A 25,695-nucleotide genomic window follows, 5' to 3' on the forward strand; every position below is an offset into this window, starting at 1 on the left:
AGAGGGGCAGCTCTGTTCAGCAGGAAACGGCGCGTCCCAGCGGACCAGATGCGAGCGGCCGACCTGCAAGTGAGCGATACCCTGGCGATCCTGGGGCTCTCTTGGGGTGGGCGCACCTTTCCTCACCTCTGTGCTATCACAACTCTGCTCTCCTAATCCTGCACGCACGCAAGGCTTCTTGGGCGGGGCTTGTCTCTTATGGAAGAGACGCTGCACGGTGTTACTTACCGCCCTGCCCTCCGGCGTGCAAAGTAATTAGACGGGAAGCAGGGAAAGCAAAAGAGGCGCGTCGGGATATTAGATGTCCTCAGCAGATGACCGTAGAGCCCTCGAGGTTCCACCTTTGCTCCCTACAGGAGCGTGGCTCCGCACTCCTTGCCGCTCCCGCCAGCAAGCGTCACAATTGCCCTTTGCTGCCTGCAACGCGCAGTACCTGCACGGCCCGAGTACTGCTGCTTACGGAGCAAGAGGCGCTCGCTATAAAGCGGCAATGAAGAACAAGGACGGCCCGTCAAGACGGCAGGAGGAACACAGAGAGCCTCCAGCATTAGCCAGGCAGGGCTTCCAACTCACCCCGTGTCGTGGTTTAACGCCAGCCGGCAACGAAGCCCCACGCGACCGCTCACTCGCTCCCCCGCCCCCAGTGGGACGGGGAGACAATCGGAAGGGCGGAAGTGGGAAAACTCGTGGCTTGAAACAAAAACAGTTGAATCATTAAAAAGAAACAACAACAACAACAACAACAACTTGTAAGGAAAAGAAGAAAAAAAATGACAGAGAATGGGGTGCAGGCAGCATGCCAGGGGTCTGAAGCCTGACGGATGATGGGGGGGGGGTGGGTGTGTGGAATACGGAGGAGGGAAGCGGGGGGGGGGGCAGGAGATAGGAGAGCAGGGGATGCGGGGGGAAACAACTCGCGTGGGTGAAGGGGGCGGGCCGGAGCAACAGGGGGGCATATGGGGGAGAAACACACACGGCGGGAGGGTAGGGGAGGGTACAAAGGTGCACGGGGGGACACGGGTGGGGATGACCTACCCCAGGGAGTCCACCCGGGATGATCCACAGCAGGTAACTCACCTGGGATAACCCGCAACAGAGAATCCACACCGGGAGGACCCCCAGCAATGCCCCTCAAACTGCCTGTGCTTCACCCCCAATCTTCCCCAAACTGGGGAGTTTTCTGCTTTTTCAAAATACTCAGTTTGGGGTGTGTTTCAGTGCTTTTCCACAACATAAAAAGGGGAGATCTTTTGGTTGTGGTTTTGTGCATGAAAACGGGGTGGGTTTTTTTGCTTTCCAGCTGCGCAAATCCAGGCGGATTTGGCTTTCCCAGGAGTCCCAAATTCGTTCGGTTTTTTCCCGTTGCAGACCCAGAATCAGGGGGTTTGGGGTTGTCCTGGTTTCGGCTGGAATAAAGTTAATTTTCTTCTGAGTAGCTGGTACAGGGCCATTTTGGATTTAGGATGAGAACAATGTTGACAACACACCGACGCTTTAGTTGTTGCTAAGCAGTGTTTATACTAAGTCAAGGACCTTCCAGCTTCTCATACCGCCCTGCCAGCGGAGGCTGGGGGTGCACAAGAAGAGTCGCTGAGCTAAAGGAGGATTCCAGGTAAACAGGTCAGCTCGAAATACACCACCTCCTTTAAAAGTTAAGAGCGATTTGAACGCTTAAAATCAGCATTCAGGCTAATCGATACCATTTTGAACACCTTCTTAGCATACAAGTAAACACTCTCGCCGGTGTTGGAAAACGTCTCCTCCCTTCCTTACAGCACTGCTGCAGGGAGATAACCCTGGGAGGCTGCGGGACGAGGTCGTACGCAATCAGAATCTACGCTTACGGATCCACCGCAACAGCTACAGCCCTTGCGCTGCTGCTGCTGCTTTGCATCTTGCTCGTTTGGTGAATAAAGCTGAAAGTGAAGTGGAAAACTTCAAAAAGCAAAATGAAAAATAAAGAATAAATCTCAATAATTCACTTTACACTAAAAGGGTGTGCCCATGTTTATATACATCCAATAAAAATACATTATTGAAGCAGTAACTCACCAAAACCACCTCAGGACTCACTGTCACTAGTTACAAGGCTGCTGATGCTTCCTGGGAAAACCTGGAAAACACACGGAAGCGCCGCCAGTTTGTCCTGTTTTGTCCGCGTCTCTTCTTTGACCTTGATTGCTTTTAGTACAGGTGCTAGTTATCTCAGTAAGGTTGTCGAGTACTCCTATAAGATATTTAAAAAAACTCATTGACTGCAGAAGCATAAAGCTTTTATCGTGAAAACAAAGCCCGTTTCTTCTGAACAGCTGAACTCTTACGAACAGTTTCTCCCCTCTTTTAGTACAAAATTATTTTCACGGTATCATTTACTAGTAAGCGCACGGAAACAGAAGATTACGTGCTTTCAGGAAGAGGAAATAGACAGAGGGAAGTCAACCTGGCGTAGGCGTAACGTGCTCCAGAACAGACCTTAGTTTTAGTATTCGTATTAAAATATTTCACAGAAAAAATGTGGAAGGAGAGTTGGCACATTCTTAATGTTAACTTTAAAGTCCATACTACAAGTACCTTTGGAAAAATGCAGACACGCATCGTAGGCGTACCTTGTACTTGCAGACCACTACGGAATCTTTCCATCTGTCTTGTACTTTCACGGCAGAAGAAAGGGCAACCACGGTGAAATGGTGGCAGCTGACATCCACCTGAGAGAGGGGAAAAACAAACAAACAAACAAACAAACAAACAAACAACTTTAGCATAAAACTGGGTAGGAATCCAAAGCTGCCTTTTTTTGTGAAGGTTTGTGAAGACAGTACGACTGAGCAGAGCAAAAAGTATTTTTGCATCATCTTCGGTACAGGTGTTGACACAGGCCACTAGAGCTTTTGCATTTTTCAGACAACCGTGCCTTTTTTTTTTTTTTTGACTCATTGGTAACTTTAGTTTCACTAGAACTCACTTTCCTAGATACACGCAGGTGACAGACATAGAGACCTACATACATTTTCTCAAGCCTTAGCATAGCCAAGACTTCATCACCCTGTATGTCCCAAGTTGAGTATTTTTGCTAAAGAGCACAGCAACACATCTGTCCTTGTGAACTGCCTCATTGCAAAACAGGAATGATTTTGCAATCAAAAAAAAATAAAAAAAAATGCTCAATCGAGCATGGTGAGTTTATGTTATTTCAAGGATTTGCTACAACATCTGTGCCTTTTTTGACCCAATACTGCAAGCCTTTTAAAGCCATACACTTTTTTCTTCTCCCCTCCAATGAACCAGTCTGAGACTCTGTAGAGCACAGGATTATTGCACTATAATATAAGGTATTAATATAGCAGCAAAGCAGTCTTCCTTGCTGGAATACCTACCTAGCCTTCCTACCACGATAATATTGTTTCATAATGTGTGTACTGGAATGAAAACGCTCATAAATGCACATGGATATTTGCTAACTGCAGCTATTTTTGCAGTGCTGATCCCTCTAATATCGAGGCAGATGTAACGACAGCCACCCGTGTACTTCTATGAGTCTGTGCAATGTTTAGTTTGTTAATGGACTGGAGAGTGATTTCTGATGATGATTCATGCCTTATCAGAAAGCGAAGAAGTGGATGTGGAAATGGCAGGAGAGACTGGGAGCTTAAGTTTATAAATAATGGTGGCATCTGACAGTTCATCCAGTCTCAATGGAAACTGTCTGGGAACAGCGCTAAGCACTGGATCTCGGTGAACAGTCAGAGTAGGGTGGGAGAAGGCACCGTGGCTTTATTCAGATCTTCCCTTGAGTTGACTTAAGTAAGAGTGGACGAAAACCCTCTTGTAAAGAAGCACTTTTGCATCTTCCTCCAGACTTTGAGGGGTTTTGCCTTTTTATTTATACTAATGTACAGTCTTAAAAATATTTTCCCCTGGAAAAGTATATCGATCTATGTGTTTCTTACTTATCGAAGTGTGTTAACATTAACTATTAGATAAAGAAGCTCTGTTGTATCAGCACCACTAGACGAATATTGTTACGGAACTGTATGGAAGTGGTGGTATAATTTAACTATGATTGCTCAGACAATCGTAGCAGGTTATTTTTATCAAAAGAATTGGTGCTGACTTGGAGTTGCTAACACTTAGGGAAGCTCATTTTATGAAGCATAAAAGCATGGGTAAAACAAGTGTGTTAAAGGTGATGGTAGGATGGGGTTCAATGTGAGCCTTACATGCTAGGTGAGATTTCATAAAGCAGACAACCAAGTAGATGGCTTCCTTGTGAACTGGTATGCATCTGGGATTAATTTAGGGACTAATACCATTGGGATTAACTTCGGGACTAATGCCATTGCACAGTTGTGGCCTGATTGTACATTTACCTTAAAGACATTTTTTTAAATAGGAAGCTGAGGATTCAACTCAATTCGTACAAGTCCCTGTTTCCTCTGAGAAATACTAAGTTTTTGCTGTAAAACTAAAAGATGCCCAAGCTGAAAGAGCCTTAGCTTTCAAACAAAATCAGTGCTTTCCAGGGGAAACATCCATAGACTCTTTAAAGATGTTTTTGTAGATCCCTTCACACATCCTCTGCAAAACTACTCCTTTTTTTTCCTAAACAGCTCTATTGGCAGTGTAATTTCTTCGACTGCCAAAACACCATTTTGAAATGCAATTGCTAAACTGCTGTGCAACTTTGGACAAGGCACCTTTAAATTACTTTCTGTCAAATTCCAACAAAGTGGGAAAAACTATTTCTTTTTCTCTGCTCACATTCTGAATGAGAATAGCATAGTTCAGCTGGAAGGGACCTACAAGTCCCTACTAGTCCTCCTGCCTGACCGCTTCATGGCTGACCAAAAGTTCCAAGCATGGTATTAAGGGCATTGTCCAAATGCCTCTTCAACACTGACAGGCATGGGGCATCCACCACCTCTCCAGGAAGCCTGTTTCAGGGTGTGACCACCCTCTTGGGAAAGAAATGTCTCCTCACGTCAAGTCCAAACCTCCCCTGACACTGTAGCAGCAAATGTCCCTTGGTGCATTGGTAAGGAACGGTGAGGAAACCATGCGTGCTCTCTACATCTCTGCAGAGTTCCTGCAGAGGGAACCAAACCCCTGTCTTTCAGCTCTGGCATCGCCACAACCAAAGGAATGTCTGTGGCATAAATGCCCTTATTTACATAGTCTGAAGGTAGAGATCAATTTTGGCACCAAGGTACAAAATGGCAAGGAGAGTACCTCTCTTAAACTTTGAGTACTCAAAATACTAAATCCTAAAGGAAAAGGAGACTTGCCAGGGTTTGAGGTAAGATCTGAACATCTTCCCACAAACCGAGGTAGGCAAAGAACTCTCGGAAAGCTTCAAGTCACAAAGGAGCTCTGAAGCTTTTACCCCGTGGCTGAAGTGCATTTTGTACCCCGTATAAACACGGCCAACGGGTGCGTTTAATAGACAGGCTGCGCAGCTTGCTTTCAGCGGGAGAAGGGGATGTGATGGCGACAGCAGCAATGGGCTAGTTTTGCCCAATTGGAAGAGTTGTCCTTTGCCTGGCTGGGCTTTGGTCACAGATCCAAATGATCCAGGTCTGAATACGACCAACCTTTCGTTCCAGCACACCAGTGTAACCTCCACTCACATGTTTTTAAAAGCCTGTGTTATTCCTTTGGCGGTCTTTTGGCACCGTCCATCCCAGCCTACGGCTCTCATTACACTTTGGCTTTCCTCCAGGCTGAAGCTACTGAAACCATCCCCTATTATCCCCCTGGAAAAGGGTTTGTGTCCCTGCTCCTCCTGGCTGCGGGGCCGCATAGGCTTTAGCTCTGGCGCAGAGAGGGGACGGCTAATAGGGGTGGTCTCAGGGCTGCATGCTTGTTTTCTGCCATGGCCTGAGAGAAGACGAACAGCACCAGGCTTGGCCTTGGGAGCCAAGTGGCAGAGCAGGGGTCGGGGACACCCAGCAGCTGGGCCCAGGGCATGGCCACCAAGGGCACGGAGAGACCCCCGGGCCTCCTGGGCACAGGGACTGCCTCGAGACCAGCACCCCAAAGGCCTTCCTCCGAAGGATGCTGGGCCGAGGGGCGGCGGGCAGGGCTGCGCACGGGGGCCCCCTCACCCCCGTGTCGCAGTGCCACCACCCGGCAACGCAGCAGTCACAATGCCCCGGGGCAGTATAAAAGGGGCAGCCTCCCCTGTCCCACTGCCAGTCCGCCTGGCAGGCGGCCCAGAGACAGCCCAGACGAAGTCCGCGAGGAGCCGCTGGAATTACTTGCCGGGGGCTGAGGGAGGACGACCGGCGGCTGCACCAGGCTGCTGGAGACGAGAAGAACCACCAAGCCCTGGAGGTGCCCGAGGCCATCAGGCTTTTTTGGATGGATAGCTGTGGCAAGACCAAGGGAATGCCTTCTTGAGGAGCGCTGCAGAGCTCGCCGTCCTCACTCCCTGCGGAACCAGTGGCAGCAGCCGTAAGAAGAGGGATGCAGAGATGTTGCTGGGATCCCAGTGCCTTGGAGCACCCGCTGGCGGCCCGAAGGCACGGGAAGGATTCTTGCCCCCAAGGTCCATCAGGCCGCGGGCATTTGGCCACTCTCGGAAGCCCCCGAGATGGCTCCAGGTTGAGGGAGAACAGGGCTCGGGCATCCCCTGGGAGGCGTGACCAGCCTGTGGGACCAGGAGGCAGGTCTTGCTCACGTGCTCAGGGAATAGCCGATCGCCAGCTCTGGGGTCAGGAAGGAATTTTCCCCCGGGGCAGATTGGCACTGGGCCCCGGGGGTTTTTTGCCTTCCTCTGCAGCACTGAGCAGGACCACTTGTCAGGGCTCCTCCGGTCCGTTGTGGCTAGGTTACTGCCTGCTGCTCGTGCACCACGAAGATGGCCTCTCGTGCCCTGCAGCTGGGGGGAGGAAGGCTTTTTTTCCCCCACGGTGGGCTAGTGAGTGTCCCCGGGGGTTTTTTGCCTTCCTCTGCAGCACTGAGCACGGCCCCTCGCCAGGGCTCCTTTGGGCCATTGTGGCTAGGTGCCCGCTGCTCGTGCTCCACGAAGGTGGCCCTCGTGCCCCGCATGCGGGGGGAGGAAGCTTTCTGGCTCCCACGGCGGGCTCCAAGGGATGCTCCCGGGGGGTTGCTTCTTGTCCTCTGTAGCACTGAGCACAGCCCCTTGTCAGGGCTCCTCTGGGCCCTTTCGCCTAGGTCCTTGCCTGCTGCTCTTGCACCTCCGAGGCACCGCTCATGCCCTGGCTCTCTCGGGCTCTCTTGCCCAGTGCAAGTCTGGAGCGGGAGCGAGCTCTGCTCTTCCCTTAGCTCCATTTCCCCAGGGGTTCTGGCTTGGGCAAAACAGCCTGTGCTTGGAAGGGCTCCAGGCTCGCTGCCCCATCAGGAGCTGCCACTTTCCAGCTCTCCCTGCATGCAAGCTGTCTTGGCCAAGCAGCACAGCGGAGCAAGTTTTGGAAGGCAAAAATTGTGCTTGTCATCGATATGTGACATAGTTTTGAAAATACCCTACAGCACCACACACACCTTCTTCTACATTTGTGTGTGGTCGGTGCCGATGCTCATTCTTCAGGTTCTCACTCTTCAGGAAGCAGGGACTGCTTGGCCTGTATTCCCGCCGCTGCTTTCTGTGTCTCTGTGGCTTTCCTTTGCCAGACTGCAAGGGATGTTTTTTTCAAGCTCAGCTGAAGAATGCATCAGCCTGCTCCTGGCTACACATGCATGTAGTGTTCATGCTTGTGAGCACTGGCTATGAAATGGATTCAGAAACATTAATAAAATAAAATAAAATAAAATAAAATAAAATAAAATACTGTTTCCACTTGTAATCTTTTTGATCTGTGTCTCTGAAAGTGTTTTTAGAGCTGTTTTCTGCTGTGTTTTGGTATTTTGTGATGATATATAGAGGCAGTTCTTCACAGACGCAACATGTATATTGAGGCAAATTGATGTGGCCCCATGACAGAGTGACTGCTGCATGAAGTTAATTATTTTTGTCCAGTGCATCTGACTGAGCTTTTAAAGGCATACACAGAGGCTGTGGTGAGGCTTGGCCACTTCCTCTATTGGGATGTCGTGCTCTAAGGTAATTCAAGATTAGGTTCATGATGCCTGATTCCTGGATATCAGCACAGAACAAGCTCAAACGTAGCCGCTCAACACAGGGGAAAACAAGAAAATAACTCTGAGTAACTTCTTACATTATTTTTGGTCTAAATCTTTTCACTCCTACATTGTTTTAAATAAGAAAACCCTAAGCTTCTTTTCCTAAAATAATGTTTGCACAGCAGAGGGAGCTGCAAGTTTAAAAAAATATATTCAGGGTGTTGTTGCCTGTAAAGGTGAGAAATGTGGGTGAAATGATGCATGAGGTTTTAGCATTACAGGTCAGGAAGATGCTGGACATTTATTCCAAGCTATTAAGTGAAATGGGTCAGAGGATTTTAAGTCAGTGGTGTTAATGGTCTTACCTGGGAGCACTACCATGCAGAACATGACAGCAGAGTAGAGGCAACGTGCTGCTCAATCATATGCTTTGAAGCTGAGTCTATTAAACTACATCTTACCTTGATGCTGTTTATGTTCAGAAGTACTCATTTAATGGAACAATCTAAATGAGATATATACGTATAAGAGAAATTTTTCAGTTACTTTTTTATGCTTTGAGAATTAAATAATCTTTCCAGATTCTTTAACTGTTGAGGTTTTTTTCATCATCTGTGTACTTTAGTTGCTGTCAAACTGGTTTCAGTTGAGCCCGGTACTCAGTCCATCAGAACTGCAAGTATAAAGACACGTGTACTTGCCCCTGAGTCTGTTTTCGTGAAAATGATTCAGGTTAACCTCTCATTCTCCCACCTCCATAAGATTATTTATGCTAAGCCCATTTTGATAAAACCAGGCAAGGGAGGGGCTGCATGTTTAGCTGATCTGGTAGATCTGGAAGAAAGTATAAACCAGTGTTCTCTCTTGCCTTCCCAGAGCTACAGGCACCACGCATGCTCCAATGAAAAGTCCCTCGAGTGGTGTTTATTTCCAATACATATGGGAATGATCAGGAAACCCTCCAAAGAACAAAATGCCCCACTTTCTTCACTGTCCTTTGCTGTGTTAGAAAAATGACCTGCCTGGCAGCAGCCCTACCTGATCCTGCCATTTCAGTGGCATTTCTGAACATGTGCAGAGGAGCACGGGGCAGTGTCTGCTCTGCTGAGGGCAGAACGCCTTTCGAGCAATTTGGCTGGGGCTCAGCTGCTTCCTTAATTGCAGAGAGGGGCCAGCTTAACCTGCCGCCTTTTGGGGCATGTCTGCTGCATTCCCTCCCCTGGGTGGGAGCAGCAGAGTAGAGCAGAGGGCAGAGGAGGTGAGGAGACCCCCTCAAGCAGCTTGGGTGCATCATGATACCACATCTGACAAAAGCCACTGTGACCTCTGTGGGTGTGAGTCCTTATGGCTCTTACAGTCAGGGAAGCCTCATTTTCCTTCATATCCTTTATTTGTTTGAGGATTAAAGAGGTCTAGGGGTAATGTAAGTGTACAAATATGTTAACGAAAGGCAGAGGAGGCGACAGCTTTGAAGAATCCTGTAAATGAAGACAAGAAGTTTGAAAAAACAAATTTAAGCTGTAGGATTTTCTTAATGTGATGAGCTGGTGGGATTGTGTGAACTGATGGCAAAAGTGGTTATTGTGAATTGAATTAATGGGGGATTTGATAGAACAAGAGCTCTAGCTCCATGTACAGTCACACCTCAGGCAGGGGGAGAGGAAGGCATGAAAAAGATCAACACTGATTTGTGAGCTTAAATATGAGCTTAAATTTGTGAGCAGCATTTTGGAAACAGAAATTGTCACTTTCACGTCAGATTTATGCTGTTGTTGCATGTATTATTGAAAGAGCTGGCATTACAATCTATTATTTAATCATCGTAAATCATTCATTCTTCTGCTGTTTCTCGGCAGGCACCTGCAGGAGTGACAGTTTAGGCTGTTACCACAGGGTGTCTCTCACTGGTAAAGTTTGGCATCCTATCCGTTATGATCCATATAATCTCCAGGCTGATAATTACTTTCTCTTATTTGGTCAAGATAATTCCCTTCAAAGGACTTCTTTCATTAAGCAAATCCATTAATATGCTCTCTAGATAATATTAATGCTTCTTTGCTTGAGTCTTCTCAGTTACTGTTTGGACAGCACATTTTTCTATAGTTATCAAGGAAGATCGGCGTCTTTTGAAGTTTAATTTAATGGAAGCCCTTCTATCAGTTAATTAATATTTGCTAGGTTCCAGAACAAATTAATTGAGAGAAGTAAATCTATATGTCATTGTTGCAGGAAACATCTGTGCCCATCTCTTACACAGACCAATTTCATGCAAATCCATGGAAGCGTTCAGCTGAGGAAGTGTCTCACGCTCGGGCTCTCTGAGCCCATCTCACAAACTGTCCCAGTGCTGCCCAAAATGCTGGTTTCATACTCAGCAAAACAAACAAATGGAAGAAATGTTGTTCAGGAAATTATGATCTTTGTCTTCATTTCTTCCAGGAATGGAGGAAATACTACAAGAAATCCGTTAAAGGAAATGTATTCCTTTAAGAGACGGAATTGCTGTCTCAACCCATGAACACAGCTTTCCTCACAAGCTCAATCGTAGGCATTTATTTTATTCAGAATTAGAATAGCAATGTTCTGAAGAGTAGACAAAAAATAAACAGCTATTGTTCCGATAGAGGAATAGTTGGGACACCTGTGCCGAAGACAGAGCAAGTTAAAAATATTTGGAGGTAATAGTGTCTTTTAAAAGTAGTTGCCTAATTTATGGTGTGCACAGGTCTACGCTTCCCCCCCCCCAGCATCAGCTTTAAGCATTTCTGGGTAAGTATAATTGTATTTTTGTTTTGGGTTATTCTGTTTGGAGCTGGTTTTGAAAATCCCATTTATTTAAGCTCTGATGGATGATTGATGCAAACAACACACTTGCAACAGCAGTGCAAAAAACCCGCCTTGCACATGTTCAACACTGTTTGACTTTACTGTGAACTTTAAATCTTGGTTTGGCTTTTGGGTTGGGAGAGATTTCATGTTTTCTGATACCTCTTGCTTCCCCTAGTGCAGCACTGTACTTTTTACACCGGGCTTTGCTTCAAGTATTGCTGTTACCCTCACCAACATCAAGCAGTAAATTCCACCTGAAATCATGGAGCTGCCACTAATTAATCAACTGGCTGGTACAGTAGATGCAGATGGTGAGTGTGCATGCGTGCAGGTGGTACACCGCCTGCTGTGCCTGTCATCCACTTACTCACGTCCTTCCTCTGATGCAGAAATCTCAGGAGACAATGGTAAAGTTAGCTTGCCTTTGGAATATTTACATCTGTATCAACCAACAAAATAGCTGCCTATCTCAATTAATCTAAGTTATTTAAAGTATTCATGCTCATCTATGCTAGTTGTTCACTTCCCTTCCATGGAACAATTTAGTGTCTGGTAAATTTAACTCGTTATGGGGACTATTGCTATCTTGTTTTGTTGTTTCCGATCTTTTCTATGTTGAAAACAAAAAGGAACAACAGTAAGAAGAGATCCTGTTTAAGATTTCACTGATACTTCCATGAGACGCAGAACATTGTACTACTAGAGTTTAAAACAGTGAGAGATTTTTACAGCAAATCAATTAAATATGAAGGGCTGGATATTCTATTAAAGGTAACTTTATGAAGAACAAAACCTTTCATAAACAGCAAACATTTGAAAAGAGAATCTTTCCTTTGTTCTATATTTTATACTTTTATTTGAGGATAGATATTATTTCATGTTAACTAACCCATAAACACACACTTTACTTTTCTTAATAATAGCTGGAATTTCCTTAAAATGTAGGTTAATTCTCAGTGAATCAGATATTGAGCACACCTGGCTCAGCAGCATATGCTGCTGTTTGATGTAGGGCAAAGATAGCAAGTGCCACCAAGATGAATCTTCAACTCACTGTTCCTACCCATGTCCTGTTCTTATTTTTGTGCTGCTCCAGATGTTTGAGACATGTCATTTTCTCAAATGAGAGTTACAGTCACTTGGCACACTGAGCTACTGAGCAGATGCCATCTTTTCTGTAAGTGCAATAAACTCAATTAAACCTTTAATTGATGCATGCATAAATGCAAACAGTAGTTTCATTGTTATGTGGGGGAAATAATTGGTCTCCTTTATTGAAGTCATTTGGAGGGAATCCCAAGGCTTATGAAAGTATGTGCTCAAAGGGTGTAAAAACCCTCATGGATGGATACATTTGAGATCCCTGGAAAGATCTATACAGTGATGGAAAACAGAAGCAATGATGTGTCTCTGACACATCACCTTTCTTTCCCCCCTTCCCTTTTTCAACGGCAGTGACAATCAGTGATGTGCTTTAGGCACACTGCCAACGAATTTTCTCCAAATTTCCCATTAAGAAGTAAAAGTATTTACTGTGCATCACTTCTCAGTCAGGGGAAAGGGAGGTAGTACTAGTAAAGTAGATGCATGACACTGGGGAAGCTCTCTGGGTCTTCTCCTCGAGTAATGGAAGCTGGAGCTCTGCACCATTGCACTGCAAGGGAAATTGGCCAAGTAAAACACCGTGAGGCAATCTTTGCGCCTGGGTTCATGTCATACGCAATTTGTAGCACATGCTGTGAGATGTGTCTGTGGAAGTTGGTGTAAGTGATCTGTGCAGGAACCAGGGTTGCCTTTGGGCTTTAAAGATGACAAGATTAAAATAGGATGAATTATAGAATCATAGAATCATTTCGGTTGGAAAAGACCTTCGAGATCATCGAGTCCAACCATTAACCATGCCCCCTAAACCATGCCCTGGAGTACCCTGTCCACTCGCTTTTTTAATACCTCCAGGGATGGTGACTCAACCACTTCCCTGGGCAGCCCATTCCAATGTTTGACAACCCTCTCAGTAAAAAAATTTTTCCTAATATCTAACCTAAATCTCCCTTGCCTCAACTTGAGGCCATTTCCTCTTGTCCTATCTCCAGCCACCTGACAGAAGAGACCAACCCCCACCTCACTACAACCCCCTTTCAGGTAGTTGTAGAGAGCGATAAGGTCTCCCCTCAGCCTCCTCTTTTCTAGACTGAACAGCCCCAGCTCCCTCAGCCGCTCCTCATCAGACTTGTGCTCCAGGCCCCTCACCAGCTTGGTTGCCCTTCTCTGGACACGCTCCAGCACCTCCATGTCTTTCCTGCAGTGAGGGGCCCAAAACTGAACACAGGACTCGAGGTGCGGCCTCACCAGTGCCCAGTACAGGGGAACAACCACCTCCCTGCTCCTGCTGGCCACACTGTTCCTGATACAGGCCAGGATGCCGTTGGCCTTCTTGGCCACCTGGGCACACTGCTGGCTCATATTCAGCCGGCTGTCAACCAGCACCCCCAGGTCTTTCTCTGCCGGGCAGCTTTCCAGCCGCTCTTCCCCAAGCCTGTAGCGCTGCGTGGGGTTGCCGTGACCCAAGTGCAGGACCCGGCACTCGGCCTTGTTGAACCTCATACAACTGGCCTCAGCCCATCGATCCAGCCTGTCCAGATCTCTCTGTAGAGCCTCCCTACCCTCAAGCAGATCGACCCTGCCTCCCAACTTGGTGTTGTCTGCAAACTTGCTGAGGGTGCACTCGATCCCCTCATCCAAATCATCGATAAAGATATTAAACAGAACAGGGCCCAACACCAAGCCCTGGGGAACACCACTTGTGACCCGCCGCCAACTGGATTTCACCCCATTCACCACGACCCTCTGGGCTCGGCCATCCAGCCAGTTTTTCACCCAGGGAATAGTGCACTTATCCAGGCCACGAGACGAAATCTAACTGCGTGAATATAATAGCGGGTTGAACTCAGCCTTAATGAAAACATGGAAGGTTTTTTTATTTTCTATTTTATTTTAGAAGGAGAACTACAGTAGGAATTAGGACTGGAAAATTACAAATGTTATGTATTGCACTCATTTTCTGCCTCCAAATAGCCTTTTATTTACTATGGCAATATCTTCCATTTTATGTAGTGCTGCATTTTTCCATGGAATGGAAATTTATGAAAATTCCCATCTAAGAAGTGTCCTAGGATCTGTCTTGCTCAGCCCTAAAGCCAGTCTTTCATGCACCTGAGAAGGACAATTAGTCCGTTTTCATGCTAAGGAGGTGCTGGATGGTTCATAATTGCACTGATCAGAACCCATGTGTGGAGTCAGAAATCCTGGGCTCAGACCGAACTTGCATAGGCTTTGCTGCTTTCTGTTGCAGGTAGGTTTATGTTGGTACTGTGTGCTGCTTCACCAATCTCTGCAGAGTCAGCTGAATTTCAAAGGTTATAAAATGATCCTTGAATATTCCTTCAGATGGCTGCAAGAGTATTGGTGACTCAGCCCTGCAAGATTTCAGACTTCAGCTATGTAAGATTTTGTATGAAGAGAAATTGTAACAGTGTTATTTAAAAAAAAAAAAAAAAAAAGGTGTGTGTTTCCATCTCTCTTCTTGTACCTTTCTCCCTGATTTTCCAAGCTGAGTTATTTCTCAGAGACACAACCATGCATGGAGACAGTCTACATACTCCCTTGCTGGCATTTCCCAGAGTGCTCAGACAGCCTGTCATGAAAAAATAAATGCAATTTCTGAGTAAAAATCCAGGGCCTCTAGAACGTAACTGACAGTGAAGTGTTTAAAAACCCATAAATTAATTTTGGCTTTATTTAGTCTAGAAGGAATAGAGCGTTGTGTGCCATTTGCTAATGTTTACATTAAAAACGAAGGCATGATTTGTTTCCCATGCCTGAGCCAAATTACAAAGCCTTTCTGTTACGCCAAAGCTTCTGCCCGGTATGGAAAAAGAATAGCTGTGCGCAACAGGAAGAGAAGATCACGGCATGTATGACGTACAGTCACCAGCAGCCTTGAGATGCTACTTTTGATAAGAGAAAGACAGCTGGGAATCAGCGAGACATCCCAGCTCTTACAGATTTGCGCTCAGGTCCTTTGATGAGAGCCTTTTGTACCGCCGGCTGTAAAACAAGGGGTGGGCATCTTGGTGGAGGACACTTGACTGGGGAGCTTCCCTTCAGCAGAGAGAGAGGAGACAGCATTTGCCATCCTCCCATAAAATCTGTCTGCTTTCCCTTGATCTCCATCACAACACATGCGGAACCATTTTTATTAGTCGTAGGTATTGGTGTTGATGGTGCAGGATATACATGTAGCTTGAATTTTTTTTTGCATCCAGACAATCTACTGTACTAGAAACTAGTATGGAAACAAAGTAATTGAATGTTCTGGTTCCTTCAAACAAAGCCCACATGCTGTGCTGGTGGGAAGGCTGTCATGTCATAGCTAGGTATGTAAAATAAAATGGTCTCAGAGGTGCTGAATACTCACAGCTTGGCACCTCTGAAATAGAGTGCGGTTTGAAACATGTACGCACTGCTTAGATGCTTTGCTCTGAACATGGGAACTCTGCTGAAACCACAGAGCACGTTCACCCATGGCTTAAAAAACGAAGTTTTAGGAGGTGAAGGCTGGCAAAATATTTGTGCACTTCCCTAATCCATGTCTGCCCTTACATAAAAAAATTAAGATCTTTACGTACAAAAATGTCCTCCTTTTCTCCCCCTTCAGTTCAGGTAGTACAGGCATAAAGAGTTTCAGCTCATCAAATTTGACTGACTTAAAATCAGTTTGGCTTTTACGTGCAGTCAATATACCATAGCGTGGCCTTTGAGTCACAGGAAGAAGCCTTTTTTTTTAACTATCTTTTTTTTAGTGTGCTTGTACATTTCCTATAATGATGGCAAAAAGACAGGAGAAAAGATTTGTGTGGAATTACACAAGCAGAATATAAGGGAGGAAATTATTTTAATGACCTGCAGATGCCTTTTAGTTTTTTAAATTTCTGGAGCAGGAAAGGTATGCTCCTAGGAGCACTGAATGGGAAAGATGACCTACTTTAGTTCAAAACCACAGGTGAACTGAACCTGCTTTTTCAAACCTCACTCCAGCAAGCAATCCCATTAAAATGTGGTCTTAAAATCTTAATGTATCTTTAATACAAAACTGCTGTGCTAGGAAGAGAAGAAGGAAACTTTCCATCCAACACTGGACCAGGCCTCTCCAGGCAGGCAAGCGGCTGCTCTATCCGGGCTGATACTTGAGGCGACAAGGAAAGGCAATGTTGCTTTCCATAGTGTAAGGTCTTCAGCTTTTTGTTAATTTATTTTATTATTTTTTACTTTTATTTTTTAGTTTCTGTTGGATCAGTTTAACCTCTGGAGCAGGAGAGTTATTACCTTACCTCACACTGCCCTGAACACTCTAGTGCTCATGATAATACCCATCCTGGATGGCTTGACTCCTTCCACCTCTTCTCATCTCAGACTCCTTGGGAACTTTCCATGCTGAAACGACTACCTACCTGTCTATTGCTATCTTTTTTTTTTTTAGTCAATGGCTTATTGGCAGATTTAAGTATTCTAAAACAATGCCTTAAGTAATGTGATTGCAGCACTGCCTGCAGGGTACCTGAAAAGGGGTTAGTGTGATCTCTGGAGGTTGTATGTTGGGAAATTACAACAGTCTATGGTTTTGAGGTTATTGTTACTGCATGTTGTCAGGGATGGGGTTCAGAGCTTTGCACAGCAAAGGGCATTTACAGCATTTCTTGTTTGAAAGTAAACCAGGTTTCCGCTGCTGGTGTAGAGACATGATGCTACTAAGGCAGATTTGCAGAATAAAAAGGTTTGCAGCCTTTCTGGAGTACATTTATGGGCATTACTGCAACAGAGGGGGAGGGGCAGTCTTAATGAAAACCTTCAAACAGCCAAAGTTGCCTCTTGCTGATGGTTCTAATGCTGTGACGGTTTTGTTCAGATACACCTGTGAATCAGACTTACTCATTTTAGATCACGTTGCTGAAGATACCACCTAGCATAGTTGGCTTGTGATTCAATACAACACTCCAAATTAGTGCATTTACCTATAAATTTTAGCTGTTGTTCTACCTCAAAGATACTGTTTGCACCTTCATACTACCTGCTGCAAGCATAAAACTAGAAGGGCTTGCTGAATCTTGATAGTTGGAAGCAGTAACATTCGCTTTTAAAATTTGCCAGTTTCTCATCTGAAACAGGAGGAGAAAACAAATACAAAAGATGTAAAGGAAAATTGTCAGCATTATCTCCATACGTGACATTGTCTCTTATGTGACAAAAAATGTTGCCTGTATATTGTATATTGTATAATATAGTGTATATTGTTTGATGTATAATATTGCACATAAAGCCCAATAGGTCCTAACCCTCCCACAGATCAGTCCAAATTCTTTCATATACTAATTGTAACTTCAGATATTGCCAGCAACAGATTTTATGAGGGAAATCAAGATCTTACTGTTAGGAAGGATGCCATAGCACATCTGTGGTGTACGCACCTTCACACTTGTCACTTCACTGTAGTCCCTTCTGGCAGGGACAGCTCGCAAACGCTCCTTACAAAGCAGAAGTGGCAGCCCCTCCACTGAAGGATGGTCTCCCTGAGCTATGGTTTATGACATTTTACAAGATTCGCTTTCAGCCAAGGGGAAAAAGTGGCACACAAATGATAGGAGGTTCATTACAACTGACACACTTAAATGTCTGCAGAGCTATTGCAACACTGTGGATTCCCAAGGCTGGGGACCTGCAGTTTCCCATTTTCCATTTCCTTCAGCCTAGATGACAACATAAATGACACAGAGTTTGTGGATTGAGTAGTTTGCTTTCAGAGACAGGTGCAATGGGTAATCCTGCTACTGTGTTGGGGTCCCACTCTCCAGACGAGTTTGAAAGCCCCGTGCTATGCAAGTGTACAACGTCAATGTGAACAACCTGACTGATACATTGAAGTACTCTTTGTTCTCGTGTACGGTGTGAAAATCTTTTTGAAATTTGAAGTTTCCTGGTACGTTTGACCTTTAACAATGGCAGTGATTTAATGTTCTGCCAAAAGGCAGTTACTAAGGTGGAGTGTCCACGTACCTAGAAACGCACTCCGGCTCTTCATTACTGAGCAGCACAATTATTTTTAGCTAAGAAAAGGCTTCTTTAGCAGCTCCTCAGTCCGGCGTTTCTTGCTGGAGATGCTCATTTCCTAGAGAGAGAGCTCCAGGAACACATCCTTTAAATATTGATGAAAATGAGCAGCCGCACCATTCTCTGAGAAGAGCCACGCAGGGATGAAGCGGCAGCGTAAGAATAGATGAAGCGTTTTCTCAGAGCTCCTGGCTGCTCTGCTCTGGTGCTGCGGGGTTAGGCTAGCTTGCTGCCCGCGTTCAGCCGTAAACATTAAGCACGACGACACGTGGGTGCCACGCAAGCCGAACCGAAAGGCCTGCGGGTGGGCTAACGCAGGTTAACTCACGCCTTTGCCCCCACCGCGCGGGTGCCGTGGCGGGCTGGCACAGGCCGCTCCGGCTCCCAGGGCGGGGGCCGAGGAGTCCCCGAGCCCCTCGGACACTGGGGACCAGCACCTTCCCCGCGTGGGGGGGGGGGGAGTGGGGGGGTGTCCTCCTCCCTCCGGCCCCCTCCCCCGGCCCCGTGGGTCGGGAGCGGCATCCCTCGTGTGCGGAGACGCGCGCGCGCGCGCGCTCACACTCAAACGTGCCGCCTCCCCCCGCCCGTGGGGTCCGCCCCCCCCCCCCCCCCCCCCGGCGCAGGGAGCACCCCGGGGGCGGGGGGAGCTGCTCCCCTCCGCCCCCGCCGCCGCCGCCGCCCGGGGCTGGACGGCGAGGCATGAAGAAGAGCCTCCCCGGCGGGGAGGCCGAGGCGGGTCCGGGCCCTGCGCGGCGGCGGAGCGGCCGCCCCATGCGGGCTCCGTCCCCCCGCGGCCCCTCGCCGCCGCCGCCGCCCGCGCCGGGATGGAGGCGCCGGGATGGTGCCGCCGGCGGCAGCTCCCCGTCCTGCTGCTGTGGGGTAAGTGGCGGGCGGCTTGGCCGAGGGCGTCCCGGCAGCCGTGCGGCCGGGCTCGCCGCTGCCTTCCCGGGACGCCGGCGGCTGCCTCGCGGGGACCGGCCGAGCTTCCTCGCGGCGTGTGCGCGGCCCCCGCGGGCAGCGGTTTCTGCCGAGGCGCGGGGGTGCAGTTCGGGAGAGACGTGAGGTTCGCCCCCCCCCCCCCCCCCCCCCCGGCCCCGCTTTGCAAGAGCATCCCTTGGCGAGCGGGCTTTTCTCCGGGGAGCGGGCGGGCGGGGCCCCGCGGGCGGCTCCGGCGGCGCCGCGGGGGGGGGCGCTTTCCCTGCGGGGCTCTCCGTGCCGGGACGGGAGCCGAGCGGAGCGGCGGCTTCGCGGCCGGAGCGTTTCGGCCGGGCGCAGCGTCTGCGCCGGTGGCCCGGTCCAGCCCAGCATCCCGCCGCCAGCTGGCTGTCGGCGGCGGGCAGCCCCGGAACACGGCACGGGGCGCGCAGCCCCCCCCGCAGAAAGCACCGCACCGGCTTCTGGCGTTAGTGGGCTTTCCGCCTCGGATCGCCGCTCCGATTCGGGGGAGGCAGGGTTGGCCGCTGGGGAAGGTTTTCGGCTTCGGGCGAGGGGTTGGCTCCCGTTAAGAGAGGTTGAGCTACAGGCAGATGTAAAAGTGCAGATGTCCTTCAGATCTTTCACTTAATGTAAGGGTAACTCTACTGCTAGATAACCTTTGGGGATTTTTTTGCTGGTTTTTATTTTGGTTTGTTTTTGGTTTTTTTTTTCCGTTGTCAGGTAGCTTGTTTAGGCCTCCCGGATTTAAATGTGTTGCAGTCAGATTAAAAGTTGCTGGGAGAAGTCAGTTCTGATCTTCTTCGCTCAACGGTAAACCCAGAGATGTCGTTAATTCCCCGTGAGCCACAGATAGGGGAGAAGAAAATCAGGCCTCGTACGTTTAGAAGGTTTATCTCAGGACTTTATAACTTTGTCTGCTAACTTTATGCCCCTTCTGAAGTACAAAGCTGGTAAACACTGGACATCTTTCTACGAAAAGGCCCACAAATAAATGGATAGTTGTATTGACGGTGTTCAGTAGCATCATCTTGACCTGGTCTGTCAAAAGAATGACGTGTCAAATGCATAAATTTTCTGATTCTCTGTGGCTGGAGGACTGCTAAAATCTTATCTTAATTGCTCAGATTTTTTGTCATTTCCCAGCCGAAAAGGAATAAAAAAATGGCCAACCCCTGTCTTGACAGGTGGAAGATTTATTTAGTCTTGAACTTGGGGAACCAGGCAGTAATCTTTTTGTATGGGGAGACATCCTTATGTTACTGTGAATTTTACAAAGCAAAATTGCTCACTGGAGATTTATTTTCGGAGAACGAGTGGAGTGAAAGATGCTACCAGAGTGAAGCTAGGTATTTTTTTAAATTCTGGAGTAATCTTTATAAGTATGTTTATGTATACCCATATAGAGAGGGATGCTGTGATTCTTATCTGGAGCAGTTTTCCTATGCAGATTTCAAAGACTGTCTATCGTTGTTCACATTTCATAATCCTGTTTCACAGCAGTTAGCGAAGCTTAGCATTTTGGCCATCGGTGAACAACCAGACAGTTGGAAAGCTGGGAACAGAGCCTGGCTCCAGGCCCCCGTTCTTACTTGCTATTTTAAAGACCATACCTCATCCTGCAAACAATAATGAAAAAGCTGTGTATTGAAGTCCATATACTGTAAGGTCGGGAGCTCCCCTTGCATGGAACATGGGGTCTGTAACTCCCGGGGAGTTTGGACTCTAATGAGGAAAAAAAACAAGCAGGAAACAATTTTATTGGGTTAAAGTTTGAAAACTAAATCAAGTTTTTTTTCCGTTATTTTCTTATGAATATGTCATGCTGTTCTGCAGCTGCGAAGGGTGGAACAAAGAAAGGGAAGACTGTTGTAGGAGTCCTGAATTTAATAGACCCAGGCGGGAGTGCATGTAAAACAAATAAACCTTTGCAAAGCAGAACATCTGATTTTGAGACAGACCAAAGAGTTTTAACAAAAACGCTTCTCTACCAAAACGATGCTTCATTTTCTAAAGACACAATTTTCAACACCAGGCAACCAGGAAGACAGCAGACTCCATCCCACCCTGAAAGCAAAGCGTTGAGTGTAAATGCAACCTCTGCTGCAACTTGCTGTTGGATCCAGATATCCTTCCCACCATCCTTCACCCTTTCTGTGTCTCCCGATTCCTTTTTCGGGAAGATGTTGCCCTTTTCCTGAGGTCTGCATGTACAACAGGGGACAGGTTCGTCTTACATCCACTTAGCAGGGCGAATTTTCTGTCCGAGTTCGGTTGTCTGTGGTGACTGCCAGTGGACTGCAGGTGGTAGCACAGAGCATCAAATGCCATCTCCAGCTGGCTTGGTCCCAGCAGCCGGGAGGAATGGCGCTCGGTGTTTGAAGGTAACTCCAGATTGAAAGTGGGAAGGAGGAAAATGGGTTTTCTGAACCCGATTTACACCAATGAGATCCAATCCTGGAAACCATTTAGCTAGCAAACTCTCTTAAATTAGTAAGATTTCCCTACGTACATAGTAGTTAGGGTTTTAAATACCTTTGAGGTCTGAGGGCTTAGCTTTTAGGTTTATTTTAGCCAAACCTGTCAGGCAAACCCTCAGAGGCTGTGAAGTGAAGCTAGAAGTCTATACTGAGATAGACAGGTATTGCTATAGGTGCAGATACAGACAAACCATGAGATTTTAAGGAAAGGGTCTTGGGCGTGACTGGGTTGGCTCAAGGGGAACTGTGGGAGGTTTTGCCAATTAAGTTGTGTTTAAATATCGCAGCACCAGTGGGTTTTGTACATTTGTTGTTTTGGTTTCTCCCACCTCTCTACTGATAACAGATATGATTCATGGCTTGGAGGCAAACAAATCAAATTCCAGTTTTTCTTACCAAGGAAAGAAATGCAGTGAGGGGGGCCTTTACAAAACACCATTTGCTACCATCTGTGTCTTTGCTATTGAAATTAGTGCTTGAGAGAGAGGTATGAAGAAAGCAAACTGTGTTCTCATTTAGGGCTCGTAAAGAGATTAATTTTCACAAACATAATGAAGCCTGTTTTAATTCGCACCTTTTTATTTTAGCAAAAGCTGTCACATGAACCATCTTATTTCAGAATAGAAGAAGTGTATTATTTTGTGTTTTATGAAAACAGCCTGTGCTTTTTTCTAAAATAAGAGTCTCTTCACAGCCAGGCTTGCATTGAGATAAACTAGAAAATGTAAATGAAAAAAAAGTCATTATTTTAATGTGACTGTATATGTAGAACAACGTAAAAGCTTCCTGAAGAACTTTTGGCTCGTTTGGGAGGAAGATGTGTGGGTATGAGGAAATAAAGGAGTAGGAAAGCAGAATAGGAGAAAGCTTTCTTTTCCACAAGTTTTTAGGCTTGATCTCCGTTCATATGCTGGCTTCCCTGAAACCAGTCTGAAAGGAGGAGGCAACTTTGTTCCTCTCTAAAGGCTTTAAAAGAAAATGCAATGGCACTGTTAGAAGTGGTCTGACGGCTAGAGAGGGTCCCAGCCTTCGTCTTGAGAACAGCTTGATGTGACCTACCCATATTGGCTTGAACAAGGGGCATGTCTGCAAAACAGCTGGTGGCCTCGGTTTACCCTCTGGAAAACAGAATTTTGTCTGTGTGAAGCCAGACTGATGGCCTTCTGCAGATGGGATGTCAATTGCTTCACCTGTGCTCCAAGCCAGGGAGACTCTGATCTGAAGAGGACAATGTGATAGGCATTGCTGGGGCCCTTGCACAGCACTGGGCTGACGAAAGCACATCTTGTTTGCATCTAACCAGATTAAGCTGAGTAAGCAAAGGACTATGCAGAAGCACCGCACCCTACAATAAAGTATCATCTGTCTTACTACTTTCACACCCTAATAAATGTGACTAATTTGCCCTTATTTTGGAGAGCATGATCTGGGGAAAAATTCTGTGGGCAGTGTGAGAAGAAATACTGTAATTCACATTGGCCAGTAATGACTGTCACTTCTTATGGGAACTTGGAGTTTTGTTTCCAAATGTTGGAAGTGACAGATTTCTTTTGCATCCCTTTTTGTGCAGAGAGATTGATGCTAGAGCCTCTGATCTTTAGAAAATATTCTTGCATTTTTGTTGTCTCAAAATACATCGTTTGAGATTTGACAGGGTGTGCAGCTCTTGGTCTGTGTAGCCCTCCTGTCTTCAGCAGAAATGAAAAGAGAGTTCACAGCCGTACAGTATTGCGAAGAGATGAGGAGATACTGGGACAGAAATAGCATCTTGTAGACGTCTTTCAACTACTCATCAATAGGACAAGAAGTCCAGGTTTCTTCCAAGACTTAAGCTCTTGGACTTTAACTTTGGTCTTGCTCACCCTCTGTGCACTGGAGAACATCTTCAGGGCTGTGAGGAAGATGTCCTCCTGATGCAGTGGTGCAAAGGCCACGCGGGTGCTTGCAGTTAGTCTCATCATCTGAAGAGACTCGGCTGTTTCTGGGGTACCTGGACATATTCTGCAGCTTTGGAGCGGAGGGGGCCCTTTGCTCGAAGGGTGTCTCGGCCTGGGCATTAGGGCTTTGCTGCCTGGTAGCCACACGGGACTGTGGAACAGATTTTCTCTTCACGTTTGTTTTTGGCAAGTGGCTGCAAATGTTATGCTGTCCTTCCACACCTCTTTGAGTCCATGAGCTGTTCCAGCTTTACTCCTCAAGGACCTCCATGTATCAAGAACATAACATGTCCAATTTAGTATCAGAAGAGGTTTCTTTAAATGTATTTAGCAATGTGTGATGTACACTTATTATGATACAGCATTAAGCTTACATGTTCAAGTGAAATAGGAAAAATAAATTTGTTTTGGCTTTCAGTGAGGAGATGCTCAAAGCTAATATTTCTGTGGAGACATTGATTGTCATACAGCATGTGTGAAATCTCCTCTATTCCTATTTTATTTTTAGAAAAGCAGATCAATATATAGTTTTTTATAAGCTAAATACATACTTCAAGATAACTCAAAGTCAGAAGTTGCTGTATCATATTAAAATATCATGGAAATGTCCTTCCTTATTTTTGACCAGTGGACCTAGGCTGGATTTGCATTCAGGGAAGCCAACTTTTGCTGTAAGTTAATGTTGCTGCTGAACATATTTCCAGGGGTAGGTTTGGGGTGGGAAGTGTTCTGCCATAAAATACTTAGTGATGCACAGTGAAGTAGAGGTAGTGTTGCTGGAATAACCATTGGTCTGGTTTCTGTATAAGTAGCTCTAGTGTAAACCAGAAACACCAAGAAAGTCAGAGCAATGTGAAGGAAAGGTCAAAGGAGAATTAAGCTCCTCAAAATATTTGTGTTTTCATGTCTTTCTGCATTTTAAGATTTTGGAAAGAAATGTTAATGCTCTTTTGCATTTAATTAAATATTTTTAATAATGGGGGAAAAAAGCTCCCTCTGTGTAGTAATGTAACATTTTAAGTCTGGTATTTTCAGTGAGTTTTAATTAAAGTGGGTTCCAACTCTTCTGTTTCTTACCTTTCTGGTAGGGCAGTACAGAACAGGTAGAATGTGCGTTGCAACATCATAAGGATGTTTGATCCTATACTGGTCTGCTGAAGATTTTGGCTGTTGCACGCCAAGTATGCCTTAGACATATTTGAGTTTTCTTTTCCTCCCAGCTACTTCATACTTTATCATGCAATGAATTATAAAAAACCTTGTCAAAGAAATAAAAAATGTTAGCAGAAACAATCCAAAATAAACACCTCCTGTAGGAAGTGGGGGATTCTCCATCACTTGCAGTCTTGAAATCTAAACTGGAAATGTTTATGAAGAATATCCTGTCATATGAACAGCTGTTATTGGCTTGGTACAGAAATTATTGGAAGACTTTCTTTACCTTGTGTTACAAAAGGGGTAGATCTGGATGATCCAAGCAATTCCTTCTGACCTTGGAGTGTATCGCTCCACAGGGTTTTAAAATAAAGCTGTTTCTAAGTTTGTGAAGAAAAGAATTGTTGACACATTTGCAAAATGAGAAAGAGGAAAGTTCTCGTTCTTCCCTACTCCCCTTTCTACTCATTTCTTGCATGACTCCAAAATCCTGAGAAGGATTTTCCTCAGACTTTAGGGGAAAAAAAGTTCACCCCAATATGGGAGCAAAACTATGGAAAATTTCAACCCAAGAAGAATGTCTCCAAGACTGTGAAAGCAGGCAGATTTAGATAAACTGTTTTGCAGCTTCACTGATGGTATTTGAGCTAAACAAACCCTTTATGTTCTATAGATCAATAGAGAATAACCCATATTCAGATTATGTCTACAGTTGCATTTTAGTTCCTGGGTTTTGGGCTGAAAGACCTGAATACGCAATGAAGTAGCTGGAAGTGTATGGAGTGCTCTTTTCTCTCTGCAAGGGTGAGTTAAAGCACACCACTTACTCCTCAGGGTATCAGTATAGAGTTATGTAAAAGCTCCCATAAGCAATGCAGGGAGGTTGGTTTTATGCAAAACTAAGCAGCCAGCTCTAATGCCACTAATTGAAGCCCCAGTGCATTGGGTTTGCATGGCAAGGTTTGTTAGCCGGTGGGCTACAGGGGTGGCTTTCTGTGAGAAGCTGCTGGAAAATTCCCCCATGTCCGACAGAGCCAATACCAGCCGGCTCCAAGTCAGACCCGCCGCTGGCCAAGGCCGAGCCCATCAGTGACGGAGGTAGCGCCTCTGGGAGAACG

General features: G+C 46.2%; 1 protein-coding gene and 1 long non-coding RNA gene across 2 annotated transcripts in view; one reads left to right on the forward strand and one right to left on the reverse strand.

Annotated features, from left to right (window-relative positions):
* Positions 1-1,493: 1,493 nt before the first annotated feature.
* On the reverse strand, positions 1,494-3,104 carry LOC128144794 (uncharacterized). Its single transcript, XR_008236220.1, has 2 exons — positions 2,607-3,104; positions 1,494-2,113 (listed from the first exon to the last, which is right to left on the reverse strand). It is a non-coding gene; the product is annotated as an uncharacterized LOC128144794 (long non-coding RNA).
* A 15,581-nt stretch (positions 3,105-18,685) lies between these two features.
* The window catches only part of RAMP3 (receptor activity modifying protein 3), a 57,355-nt gene continuing 50,345 nt past the window's right edge, over positions 18,686-25,695 (forward strand). Inside the window, exon 1 of the mRNA XM_052793893.1 lies at positions 18,686-18,951. Coding sequence (XP_052649853.1) covers positions 18,897-18,951 — 55 coding nt within the window. The 5' untranslated portion in view covers positions 18,686-18,896. The remainder of the gene's footprint in view (positions 18,952-25,695) is intronic.

The sequence above is a fragment of the Harpia harpyja genome, chromosome 1 (genome assembly GCF_026419915.1).
Source record: "Harpia harpyja isolate bHarHar1 chromosome 1, bHarHar1 primary haplotype, whole genome shotgun sequence".
NCBI lineage: Eukaryota > Metazoa > Chordata > Aves > Accipitriformes > Accipitridae > Harpia > Harpia harpyja.